This window comes from Pipistrellus hanaki (genome assembly GCF_964339955.1).
Source record: "Pipistrellus hanaki genome assembly, chromosome: 15".
NCBI lineage: Eukaryota > Metazoa > Chordata > Mammalia > Chiroptera > Vespertilionidae > Pipistrellus > Pipistrellus hanaki.
Window position 1 is genome coordinate 4,172,036 of NC_140517.1, and position 25,224 is coordinate 4,197,259.

Consider the following 25,224-nt stretch of genomic DNA (forward strand, 5'->3'; position numbering starts at 1 on the left):
TCGCCTCGGCGCCCGGACTCGGCCGAAGAGGAAAGTTGGGAGAGATGGGCGGCGCGCCTGGGATGTGATTGTCATCCTGGGGCTGGCGCTCGAGAGTCTGAGAGCGAGCGAGGCGGGGTGGGGGTGAGGGCGGAGGAGGGGAGGGGAGGGGGCAGAGAGACCAGGGGAGGGAGGGAGGGAGGGAGGGAGGGGGAGACGGAGAGGAGGGCGGAGAGGCGGGCGGGAGGGAGGGGCGAGGGGGCGCGCCAACGAGCGAGAGAGGGAGCCGGGGAGGAGGCAGAGGGCGAGGGCGAGGCGCGCCCGGCGGCCGGGTTGGCTGCGGCCGCCCAGAGGCTCCTGCCAGTCCAACCGCCGGCTACACCCCGGGAAGGAGGAGCTTCGGGGCGCGCACAAGGCGTCAGGATCCTCAATTTCCAACTTAGCATCTTGGCAGGACCTTCGCGGAGCCAAAAGCGGAGCCCCCCGGTGCAAAGAGAGAGAGAGAGGAGGGGGTGAAAAAAAAAGAGAGAGAGGGAGAGAAAGCAGCAAGGGAGGGGGCGAAGCCCAGCCGGGGCGCAGAGAGAGAGGCGCGCACGGGAGCGGGCTCGGCGGCCGCAGTCGGAGGCGCGCGGGAAGCCACCGAGGAGGAGGAGGAGGAGGAGGAGGCGGCGCCCAGAACCGGCGCTCGGAAGCCAGCAGGGCCCGAGGAGCGGAGCGGCGGCCCGGCAGGGGCGGCCAGCCAGCCGGAGGCCAGGCGCCCGCCGCCCTCTCGCCCTCGCAGGGCGCCGCCGGCTCGTTGGCGGCCGCGGCGCGGCGCGCCCCATGCCCGCGCGTGGCCATGTCCTACCCGCAGGGCTACTTGTACCAGCCGTCCGCCTCGCTGGCGCTCTACTCGTGCCCCGCGTACAGCGCCGGCGTCCTGTCGGGGCCCCGCACGGATGAGCTGGGCCGCTCGTCGTCGGGCTCCGCGTTCTCGCCCTACGCCGGCTCCACGGCGTTCTCGGCGCCCTCGCCGGGCTACAGCTCGCACCTCCAGTACGGCGCCGCCGACCCCGCCGCGGCCGCCGCCGCCGCCTTCTCCTCCTACGTGGTGAGTGAGCCGCCGGGGCCGGCGGGCGGGCGAGGGCAGCCGGGGCCGGGCGGGCGGGGGCTGCGGGGATCGAGGGCTCGGCGCCCCCCGCCCGGCCTCCGCGCCGCCCCGGCGGCCAAACTTGGGCGATTGTCTCCCTGGGCTCGCGCGGGCCTCGGGCTCCCGGAGTCGCCGCTGGGAGCGGAGAGCCCCGGGTCTCGCTCGCTCGGACCGCCGCGCTGGCCCAAAGCGTTTGGGGAGGAGGAGAGAGGTCGCTGGCCACGAAAAAGAGCAGCCTTGGGTGCACACGGGAGCTCCGGGCCGCCCTGCCATGTGCATTTTTTTTTTAATTTTTTTTTTTTAAGTTTTGCAATTTTTGGAAAAACTAGATCCAAAGAGAAAAATAGACTGGGCACCGGAGCGGAAAGCATGCAAAGTGTGTGTAAATGTGTCTGGCTTCGCGTCTCATTAGTCCTCCTCTGAAATGTGGCAAATCCGTAATCCCATCTCCGCAATCCGATTGGGACGCGTTAGGTTTCTGCGGAGCCGGCGGCCGCGCGCTGCGGTGCACCCGGGATTTCTGGGCCGGCCCCGGGCGCTTCCCGGAGAGCCCGCCGCTCCGGTTCGGGGGGACGTGTTTTTTTGGGGGTGGGGGAGCGGAGTGCCTGCCTAGCCAGCCTCCGCTTTTCGATCGCCTTTTGGGGGGAGAGAAACATAAATGCCTTTCCTTCCCCGCTCTCCCGCCCGGCGCCTTCGCAGTGCAGCCACCGGGGCTGGAGGCTGAGAGTGGCTGCCGCCGCCTGGACCCCTCTGGGCGGAGGCCCGGCCGCGGGGGTCGGATCCGCACACCCGGGACCAACGGGGCCGGCCCCCGGGGCCCTGCAGGGTTCGGGCCGAGGCCCGGGTGGCTTCAGACGCCCACTAGGAACCGGCGGGCTCCGGAGCTGGCGCTCCCGCTGGGCTCCGAGGAGGGGGAAGGGGTGCGCCCTGAGCTCCGTGCCCACCGGCGGCGGAAGCTGGAGTTTGGGGCCGGGCCGCCGCCCGCAGACCCCGGGGCGCGGGGGGACAGTGTGCTTCGGTCCCCCAGGTGGCTTTGCGGACCCTGGCCCCCCTCTCACCTCCTCTCCCTTGCCTGTTCCCTCGCAGGGCTCTCCCTACGACCACGCGCCGGGCATGGCGGGCTCCTTGGGGTACCACCCCTACGCCGCGCCCCTGGGCTCCTACCCGTACGGGGACCCCGCGTACCGCAAGAACGCCACGCGGGACGCCACGGCCACGCTCAAGGCCTGGCTCAACGAGCACCGCAAGAACCCCTACCCCACCAAGGGCGAGAAGATCATGCTGGCCATCATCACCAAGATGACGCTCACCCAGGTGTCCACCTGGTTCGCCAACGCGCGCCGGCGCCTCAAGAAGGAGAACAAGATGACGTGGACGCCGCGGAACCGGAGCGAGGACGAGGAGGAGGAGGAGAACATCGACCTGGAGAAGAACGACGAGGATGAGCCGCAGAAGCCCGAGGACCGGGGCGACCCCGCGGGCCCCGACGCAGGTGGGTGAGCTCAAGGGGCGCGTGGAGCGAGAGGAACCGCATGGAAAAGGCGCAAGGTGGGGGGTGGGGTGGAGAAGGGGCTCACAGGGTCCGGAGGTTGGGTTGGATCTTTGCTTGGCGGCTGGGATGTCTCTCCCCCCTCCTCCTCCCCATCCCCTCTGCCCGGAGGCCTCCAGGCGGCTCACGGCCTGCGTTTCGCCCGCAGGAGGAGCGGAGCCGAAGGCGGCGGCCGCGGGCTGCGAGCGGCTGCAGGGCCCGGCCAGCCCCGCCGGCCAGGAGACCACCGAGGGCAGCCTCAGCGACTCGGATTTTAAGGAGCCGCCCTCCGAGGGCCGCCTGGACGCGCTGCCGGGGCCCCCGCGCCCCGGCGGGCCCTCCGCCGAGGACCAGGGTCCCCTCTATCCTCCGGGCGCCCCGGCCGCAGGCGCGCACCCAGCCGCCGGGGAACTGCCGCCCGGGCCCTCGGTCATCCACTCCCCGCCGCCGCCGCCCCCGCCGCCCCAGGCGGTGCTCGCCAAGCCCAAACTGTGGTCCCTGGCGGAGATCGCGACCTCCTCGGACAAGGTCAAGGACGGGGGCGGCGGCGGGGGCGAGAGCTCTCCGTGCCCACCGTGCGCCGGGCCCATCGCCGCCGCCAGCCGCGCCTCGCCGGCCCCGGCGCCCCCGGCGCGCTCGCCCTCGGCGGCGCAGTGCCCCTTCCCGGGCGGGACGGTGCTGTCCCGGCCCCTGTACTACACGGCGGCGCCCTTCTACCCCGGCTACACGAACTATGGCTCCTTCGGACACCTCCACCACCACGGCCACCACCCCGGGCCCGGGCCAGGCCCCGCGACCACCACCGGCCCGGGCTCGCCTTTCAATGGATTAAACCAGGCGGTGTTGAATCGGGCGGACGCTTTGGCTAAAGATCCGAAAATATTGCTGCGGAGCCAGTCCCAGCTAGACCTGAGCAAAGACTCTCCCTATGAACTGAAGAAAGGTATGTCCGACATTTAGCGCGGGCTGCGTCGGTCCCTTCCCGGACTTTCCTAATTTATTTAAAAAAACAAAAACAACAAAACAAAACAGAAACAAAACATGGCCTTGGCAGTTATTTTTCCATCCGCAAGAGAGAGAAAACGACCCCCTCCTATTAAAAAGTTTATAGTTCATGGAGATGGATGACATAAAAATGTAAACATCTCCACACACACACACACACACACACACACACACACACAGGTCTTAACCCACCGAAAAGAAAAGTTAAAGGGTTTGTATTAAATCGTATTCTGTATATTTAATGTAGCATTTTGTATTTAAATGGATAATTCAATATCTTTGAAGTAAATTATGAAATTCAGACACCTCTACAGGCATCTAATGTTTTTTTTGTAATATAAGTATATATACATTTGTGTCCCTCCCCCCTCCAAAAAAAATAACCTGTTTTCATAGTTTAAAAAGACAAGTTTAATTTAATTTTTTTACACCTATTGATTTTTTTTTTCTGGGTATGAGCTAAAGTATTATTACAGAAAGGAATCAGGTTATACGCTTAGATTTAAAAAAGTAAAAGGAACCGCAGCCGCCTTTGTAAAATGCAAAGTATTTAATTAAAAGAGATTTTACCATAATCAGAGCCTCCATTGCTTTTTAGAAGCCTTGACACGCTGTCCATCCACCTTGGACTCCAAGGTGCAAACTGCAACTTTTTTTTTTCTTTCCAAGTTGGGAGGGAAAGGTTCCATGGAATCTCGGGGTGCCAGGGGCTCATCTGGGGCTGCAAGCCCTGGGGAGCATGGCCCCGCTCAAGGCAGGTTTGGGGGAGATCGGATGCTGGCGGAAGGAGGAGAGAGACCCAAGTGTATGCCCAGAAGGGAGAGAGGATGGCAAAGTCAGCTGGAGACCAGCACCAGCCAGAGCTCCCTAGCTTAACCTGATTACTTGCAATCAGTGTCGTGTTTTATGCAAAGCAATCAGCTGGTGAACTTTGCTAATGAGTTCGATTTTATGCCGGATTTAGCCCTTATTACTATTTCAAAGGTGCTGCGGGCTACTGCAGGCGGGGAGCCTTAGGGGGTGCCAAGGAGAAGACCTGCCCAAGTCCCTTGTCTGCGTTCCCCCCTTCCCAATTGGCCATTGGTCTCTTCCTTGGGTTTGATCAAATTAGTCAGCATCCTATTGTGGATGGGGCGGAGGGTAGTGGTCCGGTAGATCCCCCGGTGCAGTCTCGGGGGGCTGGGACCGCGGGGCCGGCCAGGGGACGGTTCCCCCCTCTCACAGGTAGGTGTCACACTTGTCCTGAATTTCAAGCCTGCCCTTTGCAGAAGGGATTGGAGAGTGGGCGGAAGTGGGGGGAGGGGGCGCCACAGGGGCTTGCGGGAGGAGAGGGGGGACCCTGAAAGGATCTGGAGAAGCCCTCGCCGCCCCCGCCCTCACCCCTGCCGCGGGCCCCCCGCCCCCCGTGTTGTGCAAGTGGCCTTCCCAAGTTGGAGGGAACGCGCCTCCTCCATTAGGATCGCATGCCGCCCGGCTTGTTGTCATCGCTTTAGCACGTTTCTATCTCGGGTTCAAGAGTTCCCACAGCTCAGGGAGTATTTTCTGAGGTTGTGACAGTCTCTTCTTCATCCCGCATCTCCCCCCGCAGCGTGGGAAAGGTCGGGATGCGACTCGATCCCCCAACAGAAAAGAGACGCGGCCCCGCGGTCGGTGCTCAGCGTCTCCATTTCGCGCGCGCGAATGTGCGGAACCGCGGACGTGTTTCGCTTCGTGGGAAATTCTCAGCGATCGGGGGGAGGGGAGGGTTTGCTGGAAGGAGAAAAAGAAAACAAAACAAAACAACACACACCTCCAGCGAGGGGAATGAACGTGCTCTCTGAAACTCCTGCCCGAGTGTAGACAGAATGTGTGTGCACATAACACCGGCTTAATTAGGCTGCGTCAGGGGTGCGCTGGTTTGCATTGCTGGCTTTTCTCATCTCGACTCGCTTTTTGAACCCCCCCCCCCCCAACTTTCATCGGAGTTTTGATTCGTGCTGGGGATTTTTTTTTTTTTTTTTTTTTGGTTTGGTTTGGTGGTTGTTGTTGAAGCAGCCACGGAGCTCCTTTAGCTCTTCCTAACTTAAAGGAGTTTGAAAGCTTTCTCCAGATGTGTTTCTCCCCTACCTCCCCCGTCCCGTTCCCCCCCCCACTCCCCTGGAACAGCGGTCGGCTTCAGATTTTAAATGAGAAAATTCACGCAGGGAAAAAAAAATGGTTTCAAAGCTGGGAGTGTGCGCGATTAAATATGCATGAGGCGATCGTATTTTATTTTGTCCCTTTAATTATAAATGATTTTTTTTAAACAATTGAATTCCAGAGATGACTTGCCCTCCTCCTCCTCCCCCCTGCCCCCGCCCTCGCGCCCGGCCCCCTCCCCCCGCTGCCCCCCGCTGCCCGGCTCACAATCCGCTTTCTCGCCCTGTTGATTATGCAGCCCCAGGAGTCACCTTGTCTTTTTCTCAAAAAGTCAGAATAGGCCGGTCCTCCTCTCTCGGGAGAGAGAGAGGGAGTTTCAGGACGACCTCGGCTCTGCCGGGTTTGGGAAGCCCTGGCCCCACAGACACCCCCGGCCCGACAGACACCCGGACTGGTGATTTTTGTTTTTTATTTTTTAGAGAAAATTACAGGCCTCCTGTGTTCCCAGGGATATGGAAATGGCATGGCGCGGGGCTTCCCAAGCCTGGTTGCAGGGGTTGGGGGGGAATGCGGGGCCAACACCCGCGGGGCTGCCTGGGGACAGGAGCCGCACCCCGGGGAGCCCCTCGGCGCTTCTCCTCGACGGGGTGCCGGTCGGGGAGCCCCGCGGCTGGGGAGCAGAACTAACGGGGAGCTGGAAGGCTGGTGCCTGCGTCGGCGTCTCCGCTGCTCCCCGCATCCCCCCGCCCCGGCCTCTGCGGGGTCTGCGGTTTTCTTCGAGTCACTTCGTCTCCGATGAAGTTGACGGGTTTCTCCGTCGCGGAGCCGGGTTTTCGGTGGCCAGTGGCGGTGTCGCGGACGTCTGGGGTCCTCGCCGTTTGGGGGCGGCCTCCGGGCAGATGGAGGTGGGCGCATGGAGAAAGCGCCTCGGGCGCTGAACCCAGAAGGAGCTGCTTGTCTGCGGGGCCCTCCGGCCTAGCGCAAGGCCATGCGCCTCGGAGGAGAGGGAGGAAGACCTCCGGCGGGTGCCAGCCTGGCCTGGGGTGGGTTCCCGGGCCTGGGATGGGGTGAGGTCTCGGGCCAGGCCTGGGGTGAGTTCCAGGAAGTGGAGCGAGACAGCGGCTGGGACACCACTGTGCTGGGGCTTGGAGCGCCTTTGCCACCTGCGCTCGGCTGCACTGGCACCAGCCCCCCAAGGCGAGCCGAGGTTGGCACTTAGGAACCAGGAGGCCCTGGATCCCTGGCAATAGAAACCATGGGGGGTGGGGGATCACCGAGTTGGTTCTATGCAGTCCATCCCCCACCCCCCAGAGGCAGAGCCCCACGGGGAACCGGGTGGGTTCGTGGGTTCCTTCCTTCACCTCGGTGCCAGGAGGAATCCGTTCCTGGGACTTGGCGATGAGGATGCCTAACAGGGCATTGAGGAGAGGCCGTGGAGGGGCCTTTCCCTCCCCAGCTCCTCGCTCGCCTCGCAGGGCCAGGGCCTGACACGCTCCCTGGGCTGGGTGCGGGGCCTGCATGGAGGCCTCCTAGTTTGCAAAGCGCTCAGGGCCGCTCATTCCTGGCGAAGTGCAGGGCTCTCGGGGCGCGGGAGGTGGGAGTGGGCGGGGGGGGGGGTCATCGTGCATGCGATTTCAAAGCGGGCGGTGTCTTTCAGCTCCCCTTTCTCCCTCCACCCACCCCCGCTCCCCTGCAAGGAGCTGCCAGCTGGGCAGAAGCCTGGCAGGGCGCTCCGCGAGGCGCCCAAAGTGAAAGGAACGTGATTGCGCTCAGCTCCGGGGAGACAGCCGGGCGCGGCTGCCGCTGAGAAAGGGCGCCGCCTGCCGGCCCCCCGGCGCCGCGCGGCCGGCAGCGGAGGAATCCTGCGAGGCCGGCCCGGCACCCCCACCCGCAGCTGGGCCTGAGCTCCGAACCCGAACCCCGAGCGGGTCCAACGCGAACCGCTCCACCACCTCCTTCGCTTCTGCCCGGGGCCCGGGACCCGCTTACACACCGGAGAGCAGGCCCTAGAGTTACTAGGACAATTTGAATCCTGCAGATGGCCACCGCGACTCAGGCACCGCCTGCACAAACAGGCGGGAAGCTACCGAGAAACAGGCCCCGCGGCTGAAATAGCCCAAGGGTGGGGGGCTGGGGCTGTGCGCATCCTCGCCAGGTGGGGTCCCGGGGGCCCACGCCCCTTGGGGTGCCTGCACTGGAGTGTCTGCCGGCCTGGGCTCTGGGGGCGCCCCGCACAGTTTGTCTCCTGCGCGGTTCAGCATAGCTGAGGTCTGCCTTGCAACCTGGCCCCGAAGGCCAAGGCCGGTTCTGACTTTTGGACTGTGGGTTGGCCATCTGTAGGAAAAACCAAACCAAACCAAAACAAAACAAAAATTCCCTCCAATGCTTCAACCCCTCCTATTTCAAAAGAACCTTTAAGGAGGTCAACATGGCAAGGTAGGAGGTGCTTATGTGGGGGTCCAGGACCTAGAGCCCTTCCCAAAGCGCAATAGGGTAAACCAACTGCCGTCCCCCCCCCAATCCCTGCAGGGATATTGGGGGGAAAGGCGAGCGCGGCTTCTGCTGGTCTCTTCCCATCCCTCACCACTGGGCCACCGGCCACCAAACAAGAGGAAAAGCGGGCCTGACCAGCATCTGGCCGCCCGGACTGGGCTAAATCCCCTCGGGACTGCCCGGAGCCCCACCCCGCGGGTCCCCCTCGGTGACCGGCTGGAGCGGGGCTCCCTTTCGTTGGAGCGCTCAGTGCGAGTTGGGTCGCAGCACATGGTGTGGCCCAGGTTGTGGATAACGTGTGTGTGTGTGTGTGTGTGTGTGTGTGTGTGTGTGTGATGGCTCTGGCTGCACCCCTTGCTCTGGCCTGCCCCTCGGGGCGGGGGGGCTGTACGGGGGTCTCTGGCCTCCCGTGGACCGCAGGCCCCAGCCCCAGCCCCCCCAGGCCGCCGGCCAGGCCGCGCCCGTTGTCAGCGCCCGGTGCCTGCGGCCGGCGCGGCCCGGACGACCACCTTTCCCAGGGAACCCTGCTTCTCTTTGCTCCAAGCAAACCCGGGGCCTCCGGCGCCTCCGCCTGATGGATGCAGATGTGAATGCGCATTTATTTAATTGGATCAGGCCCCCAGATGAAAGAGATAAACGGCTCCCCGTTTGGTTTGCGGACTTTTCTCTTCGGAGGCGCGCGGCGCCGGTGGAGCGGAGGGAGGAGGGAGGGAGGGCGGCCAACGACGGCGCGGCGCTGCGGCTCCGGCCGCCCGCTCGGCTGGAGCCGCGGCCCGGCATCCGCCTGCTGTGCCCGGGCCCTGCCCACCGGGAGGTCCCCGCGGGCCCTCTGGGCACCGGGACAGGACATGCGACGGCGCGGCGTGTGGGCTTCGGGCTTGCGCGCACCTCGCCCCCTGACCACATTCTCCGAACGGTGCCCCTCCGTTCTTACCCAGCGCAAGAGCCAGCCCTGCCGGCCCACTGCTGGATGGCATTTATTATTATTATTATTATTATTATTATTATTATTATTTTGAGAAAAAGATGAGCGCGCCATGAAAAAAAGACGAGGCTCGGATTCCCTGTCCAGCAAAGACCTGGGAAGCCGCCCTGGAGACGGAAGGACCCTCCTCTGTCCCCCCATGGCCTCCAGTGGAGCCTGAGATTTCTCTGAGAGCGGGCTGGAAACCACGCCCCGGATGGTGCCCTTCCCCCGATAATGCACGGGCGCAGTATTCACACAGCCCTTGCATGTAATTTTAGGGTGTCTGTGAACCCCAACTTCCAGGCTTTGGGGGAGAAAGGGCTTCCGGATTCGGTCCTCCCCTGGGTGGGGGGCTGGAGTCCGGAACTTCAGCGCCTGCGCGCCCTGCCCCGCCACCCCCAGGTGCGTCCCCAGATCTGGGGCCTCGGTTTTCCCGGAAAGTTTCTCTTCTGCTCAGAAGAGCCGGGCGCAAGGTGATGTGGGCGAGGGCAAGAGGCCACAGAAATGGGTGCAGAGGAGCGGGCACAGTGGGCGGAGACCCTCGCCCAGGAGCCCCCCAGGCCGGCGGGGCGGGGTGCGGGCCGGCGGGGCGGGGTGCAGCGGGGCCGCCCCGTCTCCGATGCTGATGGATTGGCTTGTCAGGAGGGCTCCGTGCGCCGAGCCCATCAGAAAGCACTTACCTCGCTAAGCTGGAATCACTGTCTTTTCAGGAGCTAATTTGTGTAACTCCCATGGAGGGGCTTGGAAGGGGCTTGATGAGGCATAAAATGATGATTAATGAATGGATGGCCGCCGCTCCTCACACAGGGGCTGGCAGGCTCGGTTCGGGCCGGTGGTGGCCTGGGGGCGGCGCTCAGCACAAACGGGTTTGGCCTCTCCCCAGGCTGAGCGCCCACGGGGTTTGTCTGTCCTAGAACCCAGGAAGGCTGCCCTGGACGCTTTTTTGGGCTTCAGCTGCTTTCTGATTCGGATGAGGCTCCAGGTTCTAGCTGTGCCTCCATCGCCCCCTGCGGGCTGGCGGCTCAGCCTGGGGGCGGCCAGGGCTCCTGAGGGTGCAGGCCCAGAGAGAGGAGGGGGTGAGGCTGAGGGGAGGAGGCAGGGCCTCTTTGGGGGCCTCAGGCTCATGGAAAACAGGGCTCCCAGTGTGACCAGGGCAGCCCAGTCAGTGTGGAGAGAAAGACCTCGGTTGTGGCTTACGGGTCTGGGCCCTAGTGGCTCAGTCCTCCCTCTGCAACTTAGGACGATGCTGTGCGTCTTCGTCAGATCCAGCAACCCCTCTGAACCCCAGGGGCTTCCTCTGTAAGAGGGGCCCTGGTTTGTGAGGATTCCAGTGGGTGGCATGGAGTTGTTTGGTACAGTTTCTGGGGCTGTGTTGTCCTAAAACGTCCCTTCAATGAGACACTAGCCGGAGCCTCCTCTTCCCACCTCTTCTGGCCATGCACCCCTCCCTGGGCTCGGTCTGGGGGTACCCTGGGGAGCCTGGGAAGGGAGGGAGACAGGAGTGTGACCCGATCGGGGTTGAACGCTGGGGAGCCGGCTGGACCGGACTGGGGACAGGATTGAGTTTCAGGTTTGTCCCCAGGGCCGTTCAGAGCTCCTCCTCCTTAGAACCCGCCCTTTGTCCGTGGGCTCCCGGCTTTTGAAATCTGTCCACAGGGGCCTTTGAGCTACTTCCTCTGGTCAAGAACCTGCAGCCTTGGGAAGGGATACATTTAGCCGGGATTCTTTACCTACCTGCTCCCCTTTCCCCCCGCCGCCCTCCCCCTTCCCCCTCCCCCCTGCCCCCTGCCCCCTGCCCTCACAGGCCCGCCCAGTTCTCCCAACAATCGCTCTACCTGTGACTCCTTAGCACAGTGTTCTGCTCAGAAAAGTCATTAGTCAACAGAGCCATGTATCAACAGGACAACGATTGAAATTTCTTTGGAGAGCCACCTTGTTATTAGCTTAATTAATTTGGCCTTTGCTAAAAGCTCAAGGGGCCAAAGAGCTGCAGGTGGCTCGAGAGCCGCAGTTTGCCAACGACCACTGCCCTAGCACATGCTGCTCTGAGGACTCAGAGCCCAGGAGAGGCCCTGGCATTGGCCTCTCCGGTGGTACGCTGAGGCTGGCCTCCAGCTAGCACAGTTCCACTTAAACTGCTCCTTTCCCTGACTCCCTCGTACACGGATGGAGCACCTAGGGTACCCCAGATGCAGGGTTCAGGTGCCCCGATGCAGAGATAAACAAAGCAAAGCCCTGCCCTGCCCCGCCCCGCCCCGCCCCGCCCCACCCTGAGGCTTACTGTTAGAGGAGAGAGGGAGGGCAAACAGGAGTGTGATAGTGGCTTCTCCTGGGGAGCAGGTGATGAGTGCGGGGAGGAAGAGGAAGGAGGGGGGACTCGGAAGGGAGTGTGCTCCTTCTGCCAGGGCTGTCTGGAAAGGGACCCTTAGGACCCATTTGACCAGAGGCCTGAAAAAATTAGGGACTGGGCCACGAAGGTGTTTGGGGAGAGTTCTGGGAGAAGGAATGGCACAGGCAAAGGTCCTGAGGTGGGAGCAGGTGCAGACTGCAGCAAGGAGACGTTTGTGGGAGGGGCTAAGGCCCAGGCTAGGTTACAGGTCCTGTTCGGTCCTGGTGAGATCTTTATTTTTTAATGTGTTTTTATTGATTTCAGAGAGGGAGCTGGGGGGGGGGGGGGGAGAGACATCAGTGATGACAGAGAATCATCCATTGGCTGCCTCCCACACGCCCCCCAGTGAGGATTGAGCCTGCATGTGCCCCACCCAACCAGAAACTGAACCGTGACCTCCTGGTTCATAGGTTGATGCTCAGCCACGGAGCCACACCGGCCGGGCAGAACTGTGGGTTTCATGATGAGAGAGAAGAAGAGAGGAGAGTTTTCAGAGGAGTGTCAGGATCGAATGTATGGTTTAAAGTCAAGGGGGAGGACCTAAGGCTTTTGGAGGGCAAGAGCAGAAGCAGGGGCCAATGCGGGGGACGATGGAGAATCCAGGGGCAGGTCATGCTGCCCTGGACTGCGAGGAGCCAGAGCGGTGGGCGGGAGTGGTCAGATGTGAGCTGGGTTTTGAAGGTAGAGTAGAGTCAACAGGCTTTGCTGATGGATTGGGTGTGCAGGACGAGAGGAGGGGCGTTCTGGATGCCACCAGGGGTTGGGGCCTGAGCACCCAGGGGCTTTGGGGTGACTGGTGCTTGCTGAGATGTCAAACCCTACTGCAAACACATCCTCCCTCGGAACCAGAGGCCTCCTCTCCTTTATACCTTCTTTCTTGTTCCTCCCCCCCACCCCCATGGAGAAACCGAGGTTTGGGGAGTGCAAATGACCCGCCCAGGCTCACAGGGCGGCCAGCCAGAGGCAGAGGCCCTTTGCAAACCCAGGTCTCCGGACGCCCAGGCTCTCACCCTCCGCCTCCCCCAATCTGAGTTCCCCGGGACATCTCTATCTTAACAGGGCACTCCTGGGAACCAAACGCCTGCACAGAGAAGAATGAATTTATAATGGTGGCGCCTCAGACACCGTGACAGGCTGTCAAGGGAGATATTTTTAGGCTGGGCTGAGAAACATCTTAGCCCTCCTGCAGGCGGCCGGGCCGGGCTGCCTCCGCAGGCCTCCCTCCGTGTGCCTCCGTGTGCCTCCGTGTGCCTCCATGTGCCTCCATGTGCCTCCATGTACGAGGTGCAGATGAGGGGCACGCCAGGCAGGTGCCACGTCTCCCCGACACTCCATGGCCAGGAAGAGCAGGGACGGTCGCCCCTGTCGGGGGGTGGGAGAGGGGGGGACTGTGTCCTTCCCTAAATAATTGCTCCTGGAAAGGATTGGCTCATTTCTCCTGTTGGGAGTTGATTTCCAGCCTGCCCACCACGATCTCAGCCACAATGAATGCTCCTCGGTCCATCATTTCACAGAGCAAACGAAGAGCTGCGTTGGAGGGGAATTCCTGAGTGAGGGGGCTTTCAGGCATGTGTTTGAACTTCTTTCCTTCCTTCCTTCCTTCCTTCCTTCCTTCCTTCCTTCCTTCCTTCCTTCCTTCCTTCCTTCCTTCCTTCTCTGTGTCTCAGCTTGACTTTTTCCCACTCCATCCTTCTCTCGCCTGCTTGTGCTGTCTCCGGGGCCGTGTTCTGCGAGACTCTCGGTGGCTTTGTCCCCCGGGGACCCACCAGCATCCTGACATCTTCCAGGCAGAGTGAGACATCTGCCCGCTCTCGGTTCCAAGCACCCTCCCGCTCCAGGGCCCCAGACACCTTCCGCCCGGCTAATGCGGTTTGACATCAGACTAACCACACAGTTGTCACGGCCCAGGCTTTCTTTTTTCGGATCCAAACCGCAAGGTTTTTTTTGTTGTTGTTGTTTGTTTGCTAGTTCTGTTGGGCCTCTATTTGTAGCCAGCGTCTAAATCCAAACCCTGTGGCTCTTTTCTTTTTTCTTCTTCTTTTTTTCCAAAGACTCTCCTCCGCTGCAGATGGTCCCTGGCTGGCGGGGACCGGTTTTCCTGGATGACATGGGAGAGGGGATGAGTGGCAACGTAGAGAAAAGGGCTCATTTGGAGTAAACACCACCTCTTTGCTCCGTGAAGAGTGTGGTGCAAAGACCGTCGGCTGGTTTATTTTGGTTGGTGGAATTGTTTTTCTGTCCAGATTTTTTTTCTTCTTTCTTACTCTTTTTTTTTTTAAACATTCCCTTTCCATCTGGGAAGTGGCTGGCAGGTCCTAGCAGATGTAAGGGGGTCTGGGAAGCCTCCCTAAGACCGGAGACTGCAAGGACTGGGGCCCCCCCTTTGCCCAGTGCCCCTCGAAACAGACTCCTCTGAACCCCACCCTCCAGTCACTCATCTTAGCCTCCGACGGTTGATACTGGTTTCGCCGTTACTGTAGCGGCATCAGTATTTCTTTCAGAATAAATAAGTGGTGAAAAAACTTGAAGGACATTTTTTTCTGTAAGTGGTAGTTTCAACCATCCGGCAGGACCACCAGCAACTCTTAACGCAACGTGTCCCGAGCCGAAGTCAAGTCCCTCGCCATTCCTCCTCCTGCCTCAGCCCCAGTCCTGCTCCTGTCGCCCTCCTTCCTGCAGGCACCTTCCTTCCTGCAGGCACCGCTGCCAGCGCAAGGGCTTGGAAACACACAGACCTCTCACCCCTGCCTCCCACACAGCCGCTCCTCACGACCATAGATCCTTCTGAGAGCTCCCCCCCCCTCTCCTCCTCGGAGCCTGTGCCGTCTGTGGACGGGCGACAGCTGACCCTCCTGCCCGGCTCGCTGCCCCCGTGGCCTTCACAGACCAGTGGTCGGCAAACGCATTACTCCACAGAGCCAACTATCCACATACAATGATTTGAAATTTTCTTGGAGAGCCACATTTTCTAAACTTCAGCTTCTTCTAACGCCGCTTCTTCAACATAGACTCGCCCAGGCCGTGGTATTTTGTAGAAGAGCCACACTCAAGGGGCTAAAGAGCCGCATGTGGCTCTCGAGCCACAGTTAACACAGTCATAGACCAACACAGGGTCCAAGGCCTGGAGCTCCCTGCCTCTTCATTCAATGCATGTTGGGTGGAGTGCAAACAAACGCATGGCCCCCCAGCCAATGTCCTTGCTGTGTCTTCCCGTGAGAATATGCGATTTGAAACAGCGCTGGGGGCAGGCAGAGGGAAGGTCAAATCCTGACGGCACTCCCCTACCCTGAGTGCGTTAGAGAGACCTTAAACGACCGAGAAATCTACACGGAGGGGCGCGGGCCCGAGGTGATGGAGAAGGGGAGCCCAGCCTCTCTGAAAGTCAGGGTTCAAGGACAGCCTGTAAGCAAGCTCACCAACGCAATGTAAGCCCTGAGCCCTGACCATGGTTACTCCATAAATATGGTTTCATCTTAGCGCAAGGGACACCCTCTGAGAATTTCCAACACCGTGTGGCGTGTTTTCCCCAGTCCTTCGCTATGTCTTTTTGCTGACCGGCAATAGTTAAGATGTCTAGCGTTTTAAAAAAAAGCTTATTTTAAGAATCGTTCCTTGGAACATTATTTCATTACTTAAACTTTCTGCTGACTCATCTGTTCCTTGGTAACTGAGACTTTCTTTACCAATAACTTTAATTACATCAATCACTCACTCCCGAATCTGCTGAATCATGAAAACTCCTATCGGCAATACCATGGACTTCTGTCACACAAGCATGGGCTTGTGGAGGGAGAGCAGGTTTTCCTTCCTTCCTTCCTTCCTTCCTTCCTTCCTCCCTCCCTCCCTCCCTCCCTCCCTTCCTTCTTCCTTTCCTTCCTCCCTCCCTCCCTCCCTTTCTCTCTCCTTTCATTCCTTCTTTCCTTCTTTCCTTTCTTTCAAATAGCCATCAGTACTTCAAACAGGCAAACTATGTTTAGCTTTCGTGATTTGCTATCTGTCCATCTATCTTTCTATCAATTTATAATTAGCAATCTCCATAGCAGGAGGAATGACAACTCATAACTTCTCGAATTGCACGGAATGAAATTTGTTCCATCTGATATTTCTGAATCATGAGGCTCACATGTCCACCTTGGGGGTAAAATAAATGATGTTTGAGAATTCCCACACCTTTGCTAACGGCTGCTAATGGCATGGTTCAAGGGTTAACATATTACCTAAATAATTATTTTGTTGTCAATAATAATAGCTACCCTATCGAGCTCTTAGTACATGCCAGCTATTGGACAGAAGACTTCACATACATGATCTCGGAAAAGCTTCATCCAACCTATGGAGTAGGTGCTACTATTATCCCCATTTGACAGATGAGAAAACAAAGGCACAGAACGGGTTAACTTGTGTAAGGAGATGTCAGAATGGGATATAAACCTAGGAATGTCTGACTCTCCTTTTCTGGGCCTCGATGGAGCTGGGGAGGTAGGGGTGGGGGAAGAATTACTGGCTGCTCTTCGCTGCTTTAGGCGTTCGCTGTTTTTCTGGCTATTCATGGCTCCAGTCTACCGCGAGTCGATTAAGGTACTGCCTATTCTCAGAGCTTGAAATGTCACCTGATGCTGCAGGGAAGCAGTGGTCCTCGGTTTGATGAGAGGAGGCAGATGCAGGTGGGGTGTGGAGGCGCCTCTCACACAACCCTGCCCCAAAGTGCATGCTCTTCCTCCCTCTCCTCCAGGCCCTAGTCTGTCTCCCTCTGAGACTGAGACACCAGCCTCTAACCAGCCTCTCCGTCCCAGGCTCTCCCTGCACCTTTCCATCCTACACTCTCACCTCACCAGCCAAGAGACTGTAGAGGAGGACTAAACCGAAGCTGAACTTCCAAGTGATTCAAGCCCCAGTTCCTCCCTGAGTCACCTGAAGCTCTTCATCTGCCTGACCCCATTCTCTGATGTGACCCCGTCTCCCAAAACCCTTCATGGGCATTTTTATGGGGTCATACTGACTCAACGGTCACTCCCCTCTACCCTCCCCCCTCCCAAATAAAGCCCTTTCTCCAGGCTGGTTCTTCTGCCTCAGAGCAGTCCATCCCAATCACATTGTCTCAGTCCACTCACAGTTCTGAGATGGATGGACCCATCTCTTTGGAGAGCCATCCTGTAGTAGACGTGTGATTTTTTCTGTGTGTTATTCTTGGACCCTTATTCTGGTCCAGCATCCTTCATTTTTCTCAGGAGCCATCTCTCCTCTCTCCTGGACCCACATGGTTTGGATGAAGTTAATTCAATTCTGATTCTCGGGCAAAAGGCATTATTTAGGCCTGACCAACAGTCTCTGCCGCTGGATGCAGTGATTGGTTCAGGAATGTGCACGTGACCCCCTTCGGCTCCGTACGATGGAGATCTAAGGTGTTATTAACACTGGGGAGAGGTAGAGGCCTTCTCTTCCCATTGAACTTGAACCCTGGGACTATGAAACTCGAGAGCAAAGCCCACATGGAAGGGAACAGAGCTGAGAGATGGCAAGGGACCAGACCTTAGAGATGTGGAGCCCTTGGATTGAGCTTTTGCCTGAAGACAGAGCTACCACTGGATTTGTGTGTGAGTGTGTGTGTGTGTGTGTGTGTGTGTTTTGGTTTTGTTTTGTTTTTCTGGTGAGGCAATAAATTCCCTTTGGTTTAAGTAGTTTGAGATTTACCTTCTAGTTCTGTAATCCCAATTAGTACAGATCCTTCCCAGGCCCAGAATCCCGGAATCTCTGAGAGGTAGATATGCAGGCTGTTCCCAAACCTCCCAGTTGTCCCCCTCCTGGGCACGTGGTGGGATTGTACTTCCCGCGCGCTGTGAGGAAGGCATGTGGCACGTGACTTCCTTTGCCAAAGAAATGCGAGTAGAAGTGATTTGGGTCAATTCTGGGTGGGCTCTTTGAAAGTCAGTGCGCGATTCACCACTCTTTCTCTTTCCCTCCCATCATGATGTTCCAGATGGTGGAGGTTCCATCAGCCTGGGTCCCAGACTGAGGACAACATGGAGCCGAGAGCCCTGCTGACCCTCGATGGAGATGTACCGTGAGCAAGAAATAAACTCCGTTGTTTTAAGCCATCGAGATTCTGGGTCCTTTGTTACAACCCCAATTCCTTAGTCCAGTGGTCGGCAAACTCATTGGTCAACAGAGCCAAATATCAACAGTACGACGATTGAAATTCCTTTTGAGAGCCAAATTTTTTAAACTTAAACTATATAGGTATTCACATTGTTATTAACTTAACTAGGGTCCTGCTAAGCTGGCCTTTGCTAAAAACTCAAGGGGCCAAAGAGCCGCATGTGGCTTGCAAGCTGCGGTTTGCTGACCACTGCCTTAGTCTATCCTGAATAATATACTCAGAATTCTTCTTCTTGTCTTCCCACTTCTCCTCCTCCTCCTTCTCTTCCCCTTCCTCCTCCTCCTCCTCCTTCTTCTCCTCTTCCTCCTCCTCCTCCTCATCCTTTTTTCTCTCTCTTCCCCTCTCCCAATGCTGCCTTGCTTTGCCCAGCAGTCAAATATAAATATATATATTAAAAGATATTAAAAGGCATCCATGATTGTTCATCTCCTGCTTTCCCAATGCTTCCCAATGATATCCAAATGGGCATTGGCAGAAATAACCACCCTCCGCCTACAAAACCATGCCCCTGGCATCACCACTGGTGCCAATCAATGGCAGCGTAAGTCAGGCATCCTTCCCAGCACTGGCATGAGCAGGCCAACTTCCTAATCACATTACTGGGCTCACAGGGCCCTGAGTTCTGGAAGAAAACCTTCTTCGGTAATCCCCACTCATTAGCTCAGGACAATTAACAAGATCCTGAAGGTTGTGCTACAACATAGAGCTCTGCCAAGATTAAATAAAAAATCAAAAAAATCGATGACTAAAAAAAAAAAAGCTACATTGGCCTTCATTGTTCATAAGCAATTTCTGAGCGGATCGGTTAATTAGGCCCGTGCTCAGGATCCTGCAGCTGGGGCGGAGGCTTGGCAATGACGAAGTTCTTTGGAAAGCAGAAGAGTAGAAGCAAAAACATTCCTGAGGCCTGAACGCGATCATCATCACCATTACCCTATAGGACGCTGGTGCAGCTCAGGTGACTCACTTTCCTGCCGCCAAGGGCCGGGCAGCCCATGCCCACAGGCACACCGCAGGCCTTAGGGGAGTGGTGGGGACAGTAGGGCACTTCACAGTGACACCTTACCTACATTCAGCTCTCCCCAATCGATCGTCACCACACAGGAATGCAGGCCCAGTGTTGCTAGTTCTTTCCAAATCCATAGAAATCGCCACCGACACCACATTTCCCCTAAAATACTCCTGTGCCACCCAAGCTTAGTGAGAACCAACGGCAGGCAGAAGGTTTGATAGTAAGTAACAGGGTCACCCTTTTTACCTCTTTGCGCTGGGAATGATCTCCACTTTACAGATCAGGAAACGGGGGCTCAGAGGAAAGGTGAAGTGACTCACCCACCAGGACATGGCCAGACTCTGAAACGCAAATCCACACCCACTGACCCAACTCTACTGCTTTCTCTTCTGCCCCCGCTGTCTCCTCACAGCTCAAGTATGCGACAGAGAGGCTAACTGCCCACCCCAGATTCCTGCTTCCACTTCTGAAGGATACTACCGTGTTTCCCCAAAAATAAGACATCCTCTGAAAATAAGAACTACTTACAGGTTTCCTTCTGAGTGAAATATAAGGCATCCCCCTGAAAATAAGCCCCCCCCCCCCCCCAGGCTAAACATGAGAAATTTGGTCCACTGATTCTGAAAGAAATGGAGCCATAAGAAATCAGGAATTGGACTGTTATGATGATGTTCCAGAGATGATGACATGATTGTCATTGAATAAATTCACAGTTTGTCTGGTTTGTGTTGACAACTACCGTACTACCGTACCATAATACAGGTAATAAATTTCCTTTATTTTCATTTAACAATAGATGTGTACCGTATTCTTCTTCGTGGAAAAATAAGACATCCCCTGAAAATAAGACCTAGCGCATCTCTGGGAGCAAAAATTAATATAAGACATTGTCTTATTTTCGGGGAAACAGGGTTGTTGGGTTATCCATGGGAAGCCACTGCCAGGACTACATTTCCCAGCCTCCCTCTGGGGGAGGTCATGTGACTAGTTCTTGCCAATGGAATGTGATGGCTGTTATCTCCAGGCATCAGCAATTAAGACATTGAGTGTGCTTTCCCTACTCTCCCTTCTCCCACCATTGGTTACAGATGAACCCAGCAAGCTTGGCAACCCTTATCAGAGATAACAGGAGCACAAGGCAATAAATCTGGGTTTCTGAATCACCCTTTTGAGGAAATCTACCTCCAATCGGGAGCATTCCTTGGGACTTGCCATCAGGGAAAAATAAGTCTCTCTTGCATTGGACCCATTATACATTTTTGGTTTTACTTGTTACAGCAACTAGCATTCCCTTGATCATAAAAAATATGAATGGATTTTTAAAAATGCACACCCCCTCCCCCTTTCTATTTCAGTGGGAGGACTTTGTAATGGGCCGGTCCTCTACCTGAATCGAACAGAACTCGGGTGGGAGAATGACTCGTGTTAAGTTTGGTTTCTGGGGATGGAGGTTGAATGGCCCCGATTGTCACTGCATCTTGCCTCTCCTCCTCTCCCCCCTCCCCCCCCTTCCCCCTCAACCTGGCTTTGAAGAAGGACTTGTTCATATTTCAGCTGGAGATGAACATATCATCATATGAGCCCTCCTGGAGGAAGACAAAAGACAAAACAAGCATTTGGCCTGTCTGGGCCACACACCCTCACCCAGATAGGAGTCAGCATGTTTGAGAACATCAAAGACGGTGTGATATCTTAAGCACAAGGAGATTAACATGTACAAAGGTTTGCCCCTCGGCCTGTTCCCAGGAATCCAGCAGACACAGCCAGAAGGGGCAATTCACATCACCCACCTACGGAGGGGTCCTCTGGCAGCTCACGGGTGAGCTTTCTGCCACATGGGGGGTGAAGGAGCAAAGCCTGGTCTCATATTTGAACGAGAACCCTCCATACACGGTGTGTGTGTGTGTGTGTGTGTGTGTGTGTGTTAAAATGCCCTGGGAAACGAGAGCATGGGTACCATGTTCTGGGGGGGAGAATTCTGCCCCCACACATGCCAAGCCACAAGCCACTCTGAGAGAGAGAGAGAGAGAGAGAGAGTCTTTACCCACCTTATCGTCAGAAGCAGTCAGCGCCCTCCTAAGCCAGCCAGTCTGCACAAAAGCGGGGCAGAGAGGGCCTTGGAGAAAGGAGGAGGGGGCGAGGAGGCACTGGGTTGCCTCTTTGAAGCCAGAGGCCAAGAATATCTCAACACACTCGCAAGTACCAGCAACAGTAGGCAATGGACGGGGACCAAAATCCCTTACAGCTGTTGGAAACCATACCCTATTCAGAGATAATTGGCAATTAGTTAAACAACTCCTGTTTAAAACACTCCTCCTCTCCACCCTCCGAGACAGCTGTGTTTAAAAAAGGGGTGGGGAGAGACTTCTGAAGAAATGTGGAAACCTAACCTTCAAGTCAATAAAACAAAACAGGGGTGAGCGAGTGAGAGGGTTTAAAAAATATGGAGCATCTCTCGAAAACCCGCGGCTTCCTATTCCGCTTGCAGCCTGACAGGGTAGTCAGTTTGCGGGGGTCAGAAAGGCCGGGGTCTGAGTAACTGCTCTGCCATTTGCCAGCTCTGCAGGTTTGGCAAGTTGCTGAAACTTGCTGAGACCCAGTTTTCCCACCTGTGAAATGGGGATGACAGTGGTTGTGCTGGGAAGATGAAGTGAGAGGGTGCACGTGGCCTGGTACACAGTGTGTACTCAGAGCTCTAAGGCATGCATGCTTCTCCAAATCCAAACTCCGTAGCCTGGCATTCAGGGCCCTCCACCATCTGTCGCCTACCTGCTCTCCCACACTCCCCCCCCCCCCCCATTTTTATGTCCTCTGTGAACTAGCAACGGAAAGAAATAGGTCCCGTTAGGCCTTCGTTTCCCAATCTGTGAAATGGGATAGATGAACCGGATTCTCTCTAAGGTCCCCATCAACCCCTCCCTCCCATCTCAGATGTCAGTCACGCCCAGTCCTCCAGATCAGGCTCCATGGCCGCCCCGAAGCCTTTGCTGGGAAGGAAGTGATTCTACCTATAAAGCTCAAACCGCTTGAAATATATATTTTTTTGATTGTTAGAGAGAGGAACGGAGAGGGACATAGAGTTAGAAACATCGATCAGCTGCCTCCTACACACCGCCCACTGGGGATGTGACTGCAACCAAGGTACATGCCCTTGACCCGAATTGAACCTGGGACCCTTGAATCTGCAGGCCAATGCTCTATCCACTGAGCAAAACCGGTGGATATATTTTTAAACATCAGAAACTATTGCAAACAAACAAACAAACAAACAAATTGGGGGATTTCCAGCTTCTCTAAGATAAGTCAGAAGACCTGGCAAATCTGGCCCCACATTCCTGGGCAAAAGCTATCTTATGACGATGGGTCAGTGCTGCCCCCTGCAGGTGGGGCAGACACTTACAGGTTTCTCCACCTCAGCTGTTTCGCTGACTTACTTTGCCTGCCTGAGCCCTGGGATCATCATCTTCCCCACTCTGTCCCTCCTCCTCCTCACACTCCTCTTTCTATTATTTTTCTCTTGTAGGAACCAATTACTACTTTTTAAAATATATTTTTATTGATTTCATAGAGGGAGGGAGGGAGGGAGAGAGAGAGAGAAAGAGAGAGAGAGAGAAACATCAATGATGAAAGGGAATCACTGATTGTTTGCCCTCCTGCATGCCCCCTACTGGGGATCGAGCCCACAACCTGGGCATATGCCCTGACCGGGAATCAAGCCCGGGACCCTTCAGTCCACAGGCTGATGCTCTCTCCACTGAGCCACACCAGTTGGGGCCATTTATTGCTTTCTGCCAGCAGCTCCTGCCACCCTCTCGACCATCACAGCCCTTCTCCCTCGGCCTGCCGCCCCGACCCCTGTCCTCACTAAACTTCAACGGCCCCCTGCCTCCAAGGCTGGGAAGAGTCAACCACCGCAGAGCCATTGACCGCAATAGCAATGAGACAGCGCCAGGGAGAGGGCGGGAGGCGGATTCATAATTCATGGTGTGGCCGAGTGTGAGTGGCAGGCAGCAGCGGGAGGCCTCAGCGCCCGATCGATCCTTTCAGAAAACCCGAGAAAGGGCCCCGTGCTGAGGGCGAGGGGAGGCTTCGGAGGTGCAGGCAGGGGGGGGGGCAAGTCCATTAAGGACGCACCTCAACCAGGCTGGCCGCCCGGTGGGCGGGGGGCTCGGGCAGGTGGGGCGAGCACACACACACACACACACACACACACGCACACACGCACACACGCACGCACACGCATGCTTCCGATCGATGACACCATGTCAAACCATAAAATGCATGCTTTGGCTCTTAAGCCAAATGCGCGTGAGATTTTTTAAAAGCATTGATTCGGGCCGGATCAATGGGAATTGAAGCCTGGATGTGCCTTCCCCGAGCAAAAAGGGGGTAATGACACTTTGCAGAGAGGCATCCGGCTGGGTGAGAAGAGGAAGCGGCTGTGAGGCCTGCCTTCTCCTTCCCTGGCCCCCAGAGAGCTGGGGGGGGGGGGGGCGGAGAGGGGGGAGGTCAAGGAGTCTGCAGCCTCTCGCCTGCCCTCCCCCAGGGGAGGCGCTCACTGCAACTGGGGCGCCCCCTGTCAGCATCCGAGAATGAGTCCCCTCTTTCTCCTCTCCCCCAGCAAATCCAACCAGCTCACCAGCAACATACATCCAGAACCCCTACACCCCACCCCACCCCCACGCCCTACCCCCTCCCTTTTACCATTGGCACTGCCACACCCGGCCCTCTCTCACCCGGACTGTGGCCTCATCCGCCAGCTTCTCACCCAGCGGCCAGACACCTCCCCTCGCGCCCAGAACCAAGGTGGGTCCTGCGGGATCTGAGCATCCCCTCGGCCTGACCTCGCCTCCTCCCGCAATTCCGCTTGCTCACCGACCCTGGTGCCCCCTGCCCCACCAGCCCACCCTGCCTCCTTCTGTGACCCTTGGACATGCTTTTCCCATGGCACTCGGTGCTATGGGCAGGACTGCCGTGGGCGGGGTGTGTGTGTGTGTGTGTGTGTGTGTGTGTGTGTGTGTTGCCTGTGGTTTTGAATAGAAAGCGAGTTACGTGAGGGCAGGGACCACGTGTGTCTTGTGCACTCGTATGGTCCCAGAGCTTAGGGTTTGGCGCAGAGTGGGTGCTCAGCAAATATTTGTGGAAATAGGGAATGAGGGAGGGAGGGAGGGAAGGAAGGAAGGAAAGAAGGAAGGAAGGAAGGAAGGAAGGAAGGAAGGAAGGAAGGAAGGAAGGAAGGAAGGAAGGAAAGGAGGAGTCACACCCAAGCAGGAGACCGCAGCGCAGAGGCCCCGCCATCAGCACTGTGGGAATAAAACAGAAAAACAGCAGCAAACTCACCATGGGGACCTGCAGACCTTCTGGGCCGCTCACCGGGACCAGGCTTCTAACCAGGCGCTCTGCATTTGGGGTTTAGAACCACCCAGAAACGCCTGTTATCTGAAGTCGCTCTTTTGGGCGACGGACTCACCTTTCTGCCTGAATGGGTGACATTCCAGCACCCCACCCCCAGCGAGCCATGGAGCCTACCCCACGCCTTGGGGGCGGAGGGGCATCATCTGGGCGAACCTCTCTCATCCCGGGGCCCGGGAGGGCAGCAGAGGCTCCTGCCCTAAACCTGGGGACGCTGGGCTGTGGGCTTGGTTGGCGTCTGAGGGGAGCCCTGGGCCCCGTGGCACCCTGGGCGCTGGCACCAGGCGGGCACTCAGGCAGGGAAGGAGGCTGGAGGCGGCCTGCTTTTATTTCCCGGTGCCCTTCCCCGAGCCACCTGTCATTCCTCACTGTCGGGAGCACTTACCTGGCCCGGACAGTCAGACACGGTGATGGGATGAAATGAATCTTCGCCTCCCGCCGGAGAGAGCCGGGCGGGGGAGATGGTGATTCCTCCAGCAGGCCTGTGACCCGACGCCCCCCCCCCCCCCTCACCACCACCACCACCACCCGCCCCATCTCGGGAAGAAATGGTGGGAGAGAATCATTTTATGTGGCCAGTGTTCACGGAGCTGATTATTTGCCAAGACCTCAGTCTTGTTCGGTGTGGTTTTGATAGGATAGCTCAATCACGGACTTGGGTGGGGGTGGGGGCAGGAGGGAGACAGGGATGGGGTGAGGAGCATCGGGAGGAGGGCAGAGGAGAGATTAGAAAGCGCTCGCTCCAAATGATTCTCTCTCTCTCTCTGCTCTTTCCCCCCAATTGCTTCAGCATATCTCTCTCGTTTCCCTTCCCAATCCCACCTGCTCCCCGCCCCCTCCTCTCTCCTCTGCCTGTTTCTCTTTCCGTCTTAACAGCCCCCCTCTCTCATCTTCCCTCTCCCCCTGCCGTGGCCTGCAGCCAGGCTCGCAGACAAACTTGACCTCTAATCATCCCTGACAGGGAGATCACCTGCGCGGAGCTACCACCGGGCACACCCTGTGGGCTTCCGTCAGCGAGGACGCGGCCCCTGGGGA

The 25,224-nt window shown here is 57.5% G+C and overlaps 1 protein-coding gene across 2 annotated transcripts; it reads left to right on the forward strand.

The window, feature by feature from the left end:
- Positions 1-275: 275 nt before the first annotated feature.
- On the forward strand, positions 276-17,699 carry IRX5 (iroquois homeobox 5). 2 transcript variants are annotated; one of them, XM_084861363.1, is made up of 4 exons: positions 276-1,069; positions 2,195-2,600; positions 2,806-3,579; positions 17,586-17,699. In XM_084861363.1, exons 1-4 carry the CDS (start codon positions 818-820, stop codon positions 17,648-17,650), a joined length of 1,497 nt encoding a protein of 498 aa, XP_084717489.1. In that variant the 5' UTR covers positions 276-817; the 3' UTR covers positions 17,651-17,699. The 2 variants fall into 2 exon arrangements, with proteins under 2 accessions (XP_084717489.1, XP_084717490.1); XM_084861364.1 differs by lacking the exon at positions 17,586-17,699 and having other exon boundaries at positions 2,806-3,652.
- The last annotated feature ends 7,525 nt before the right edge of the window (positions 17,700-25,224 follow it).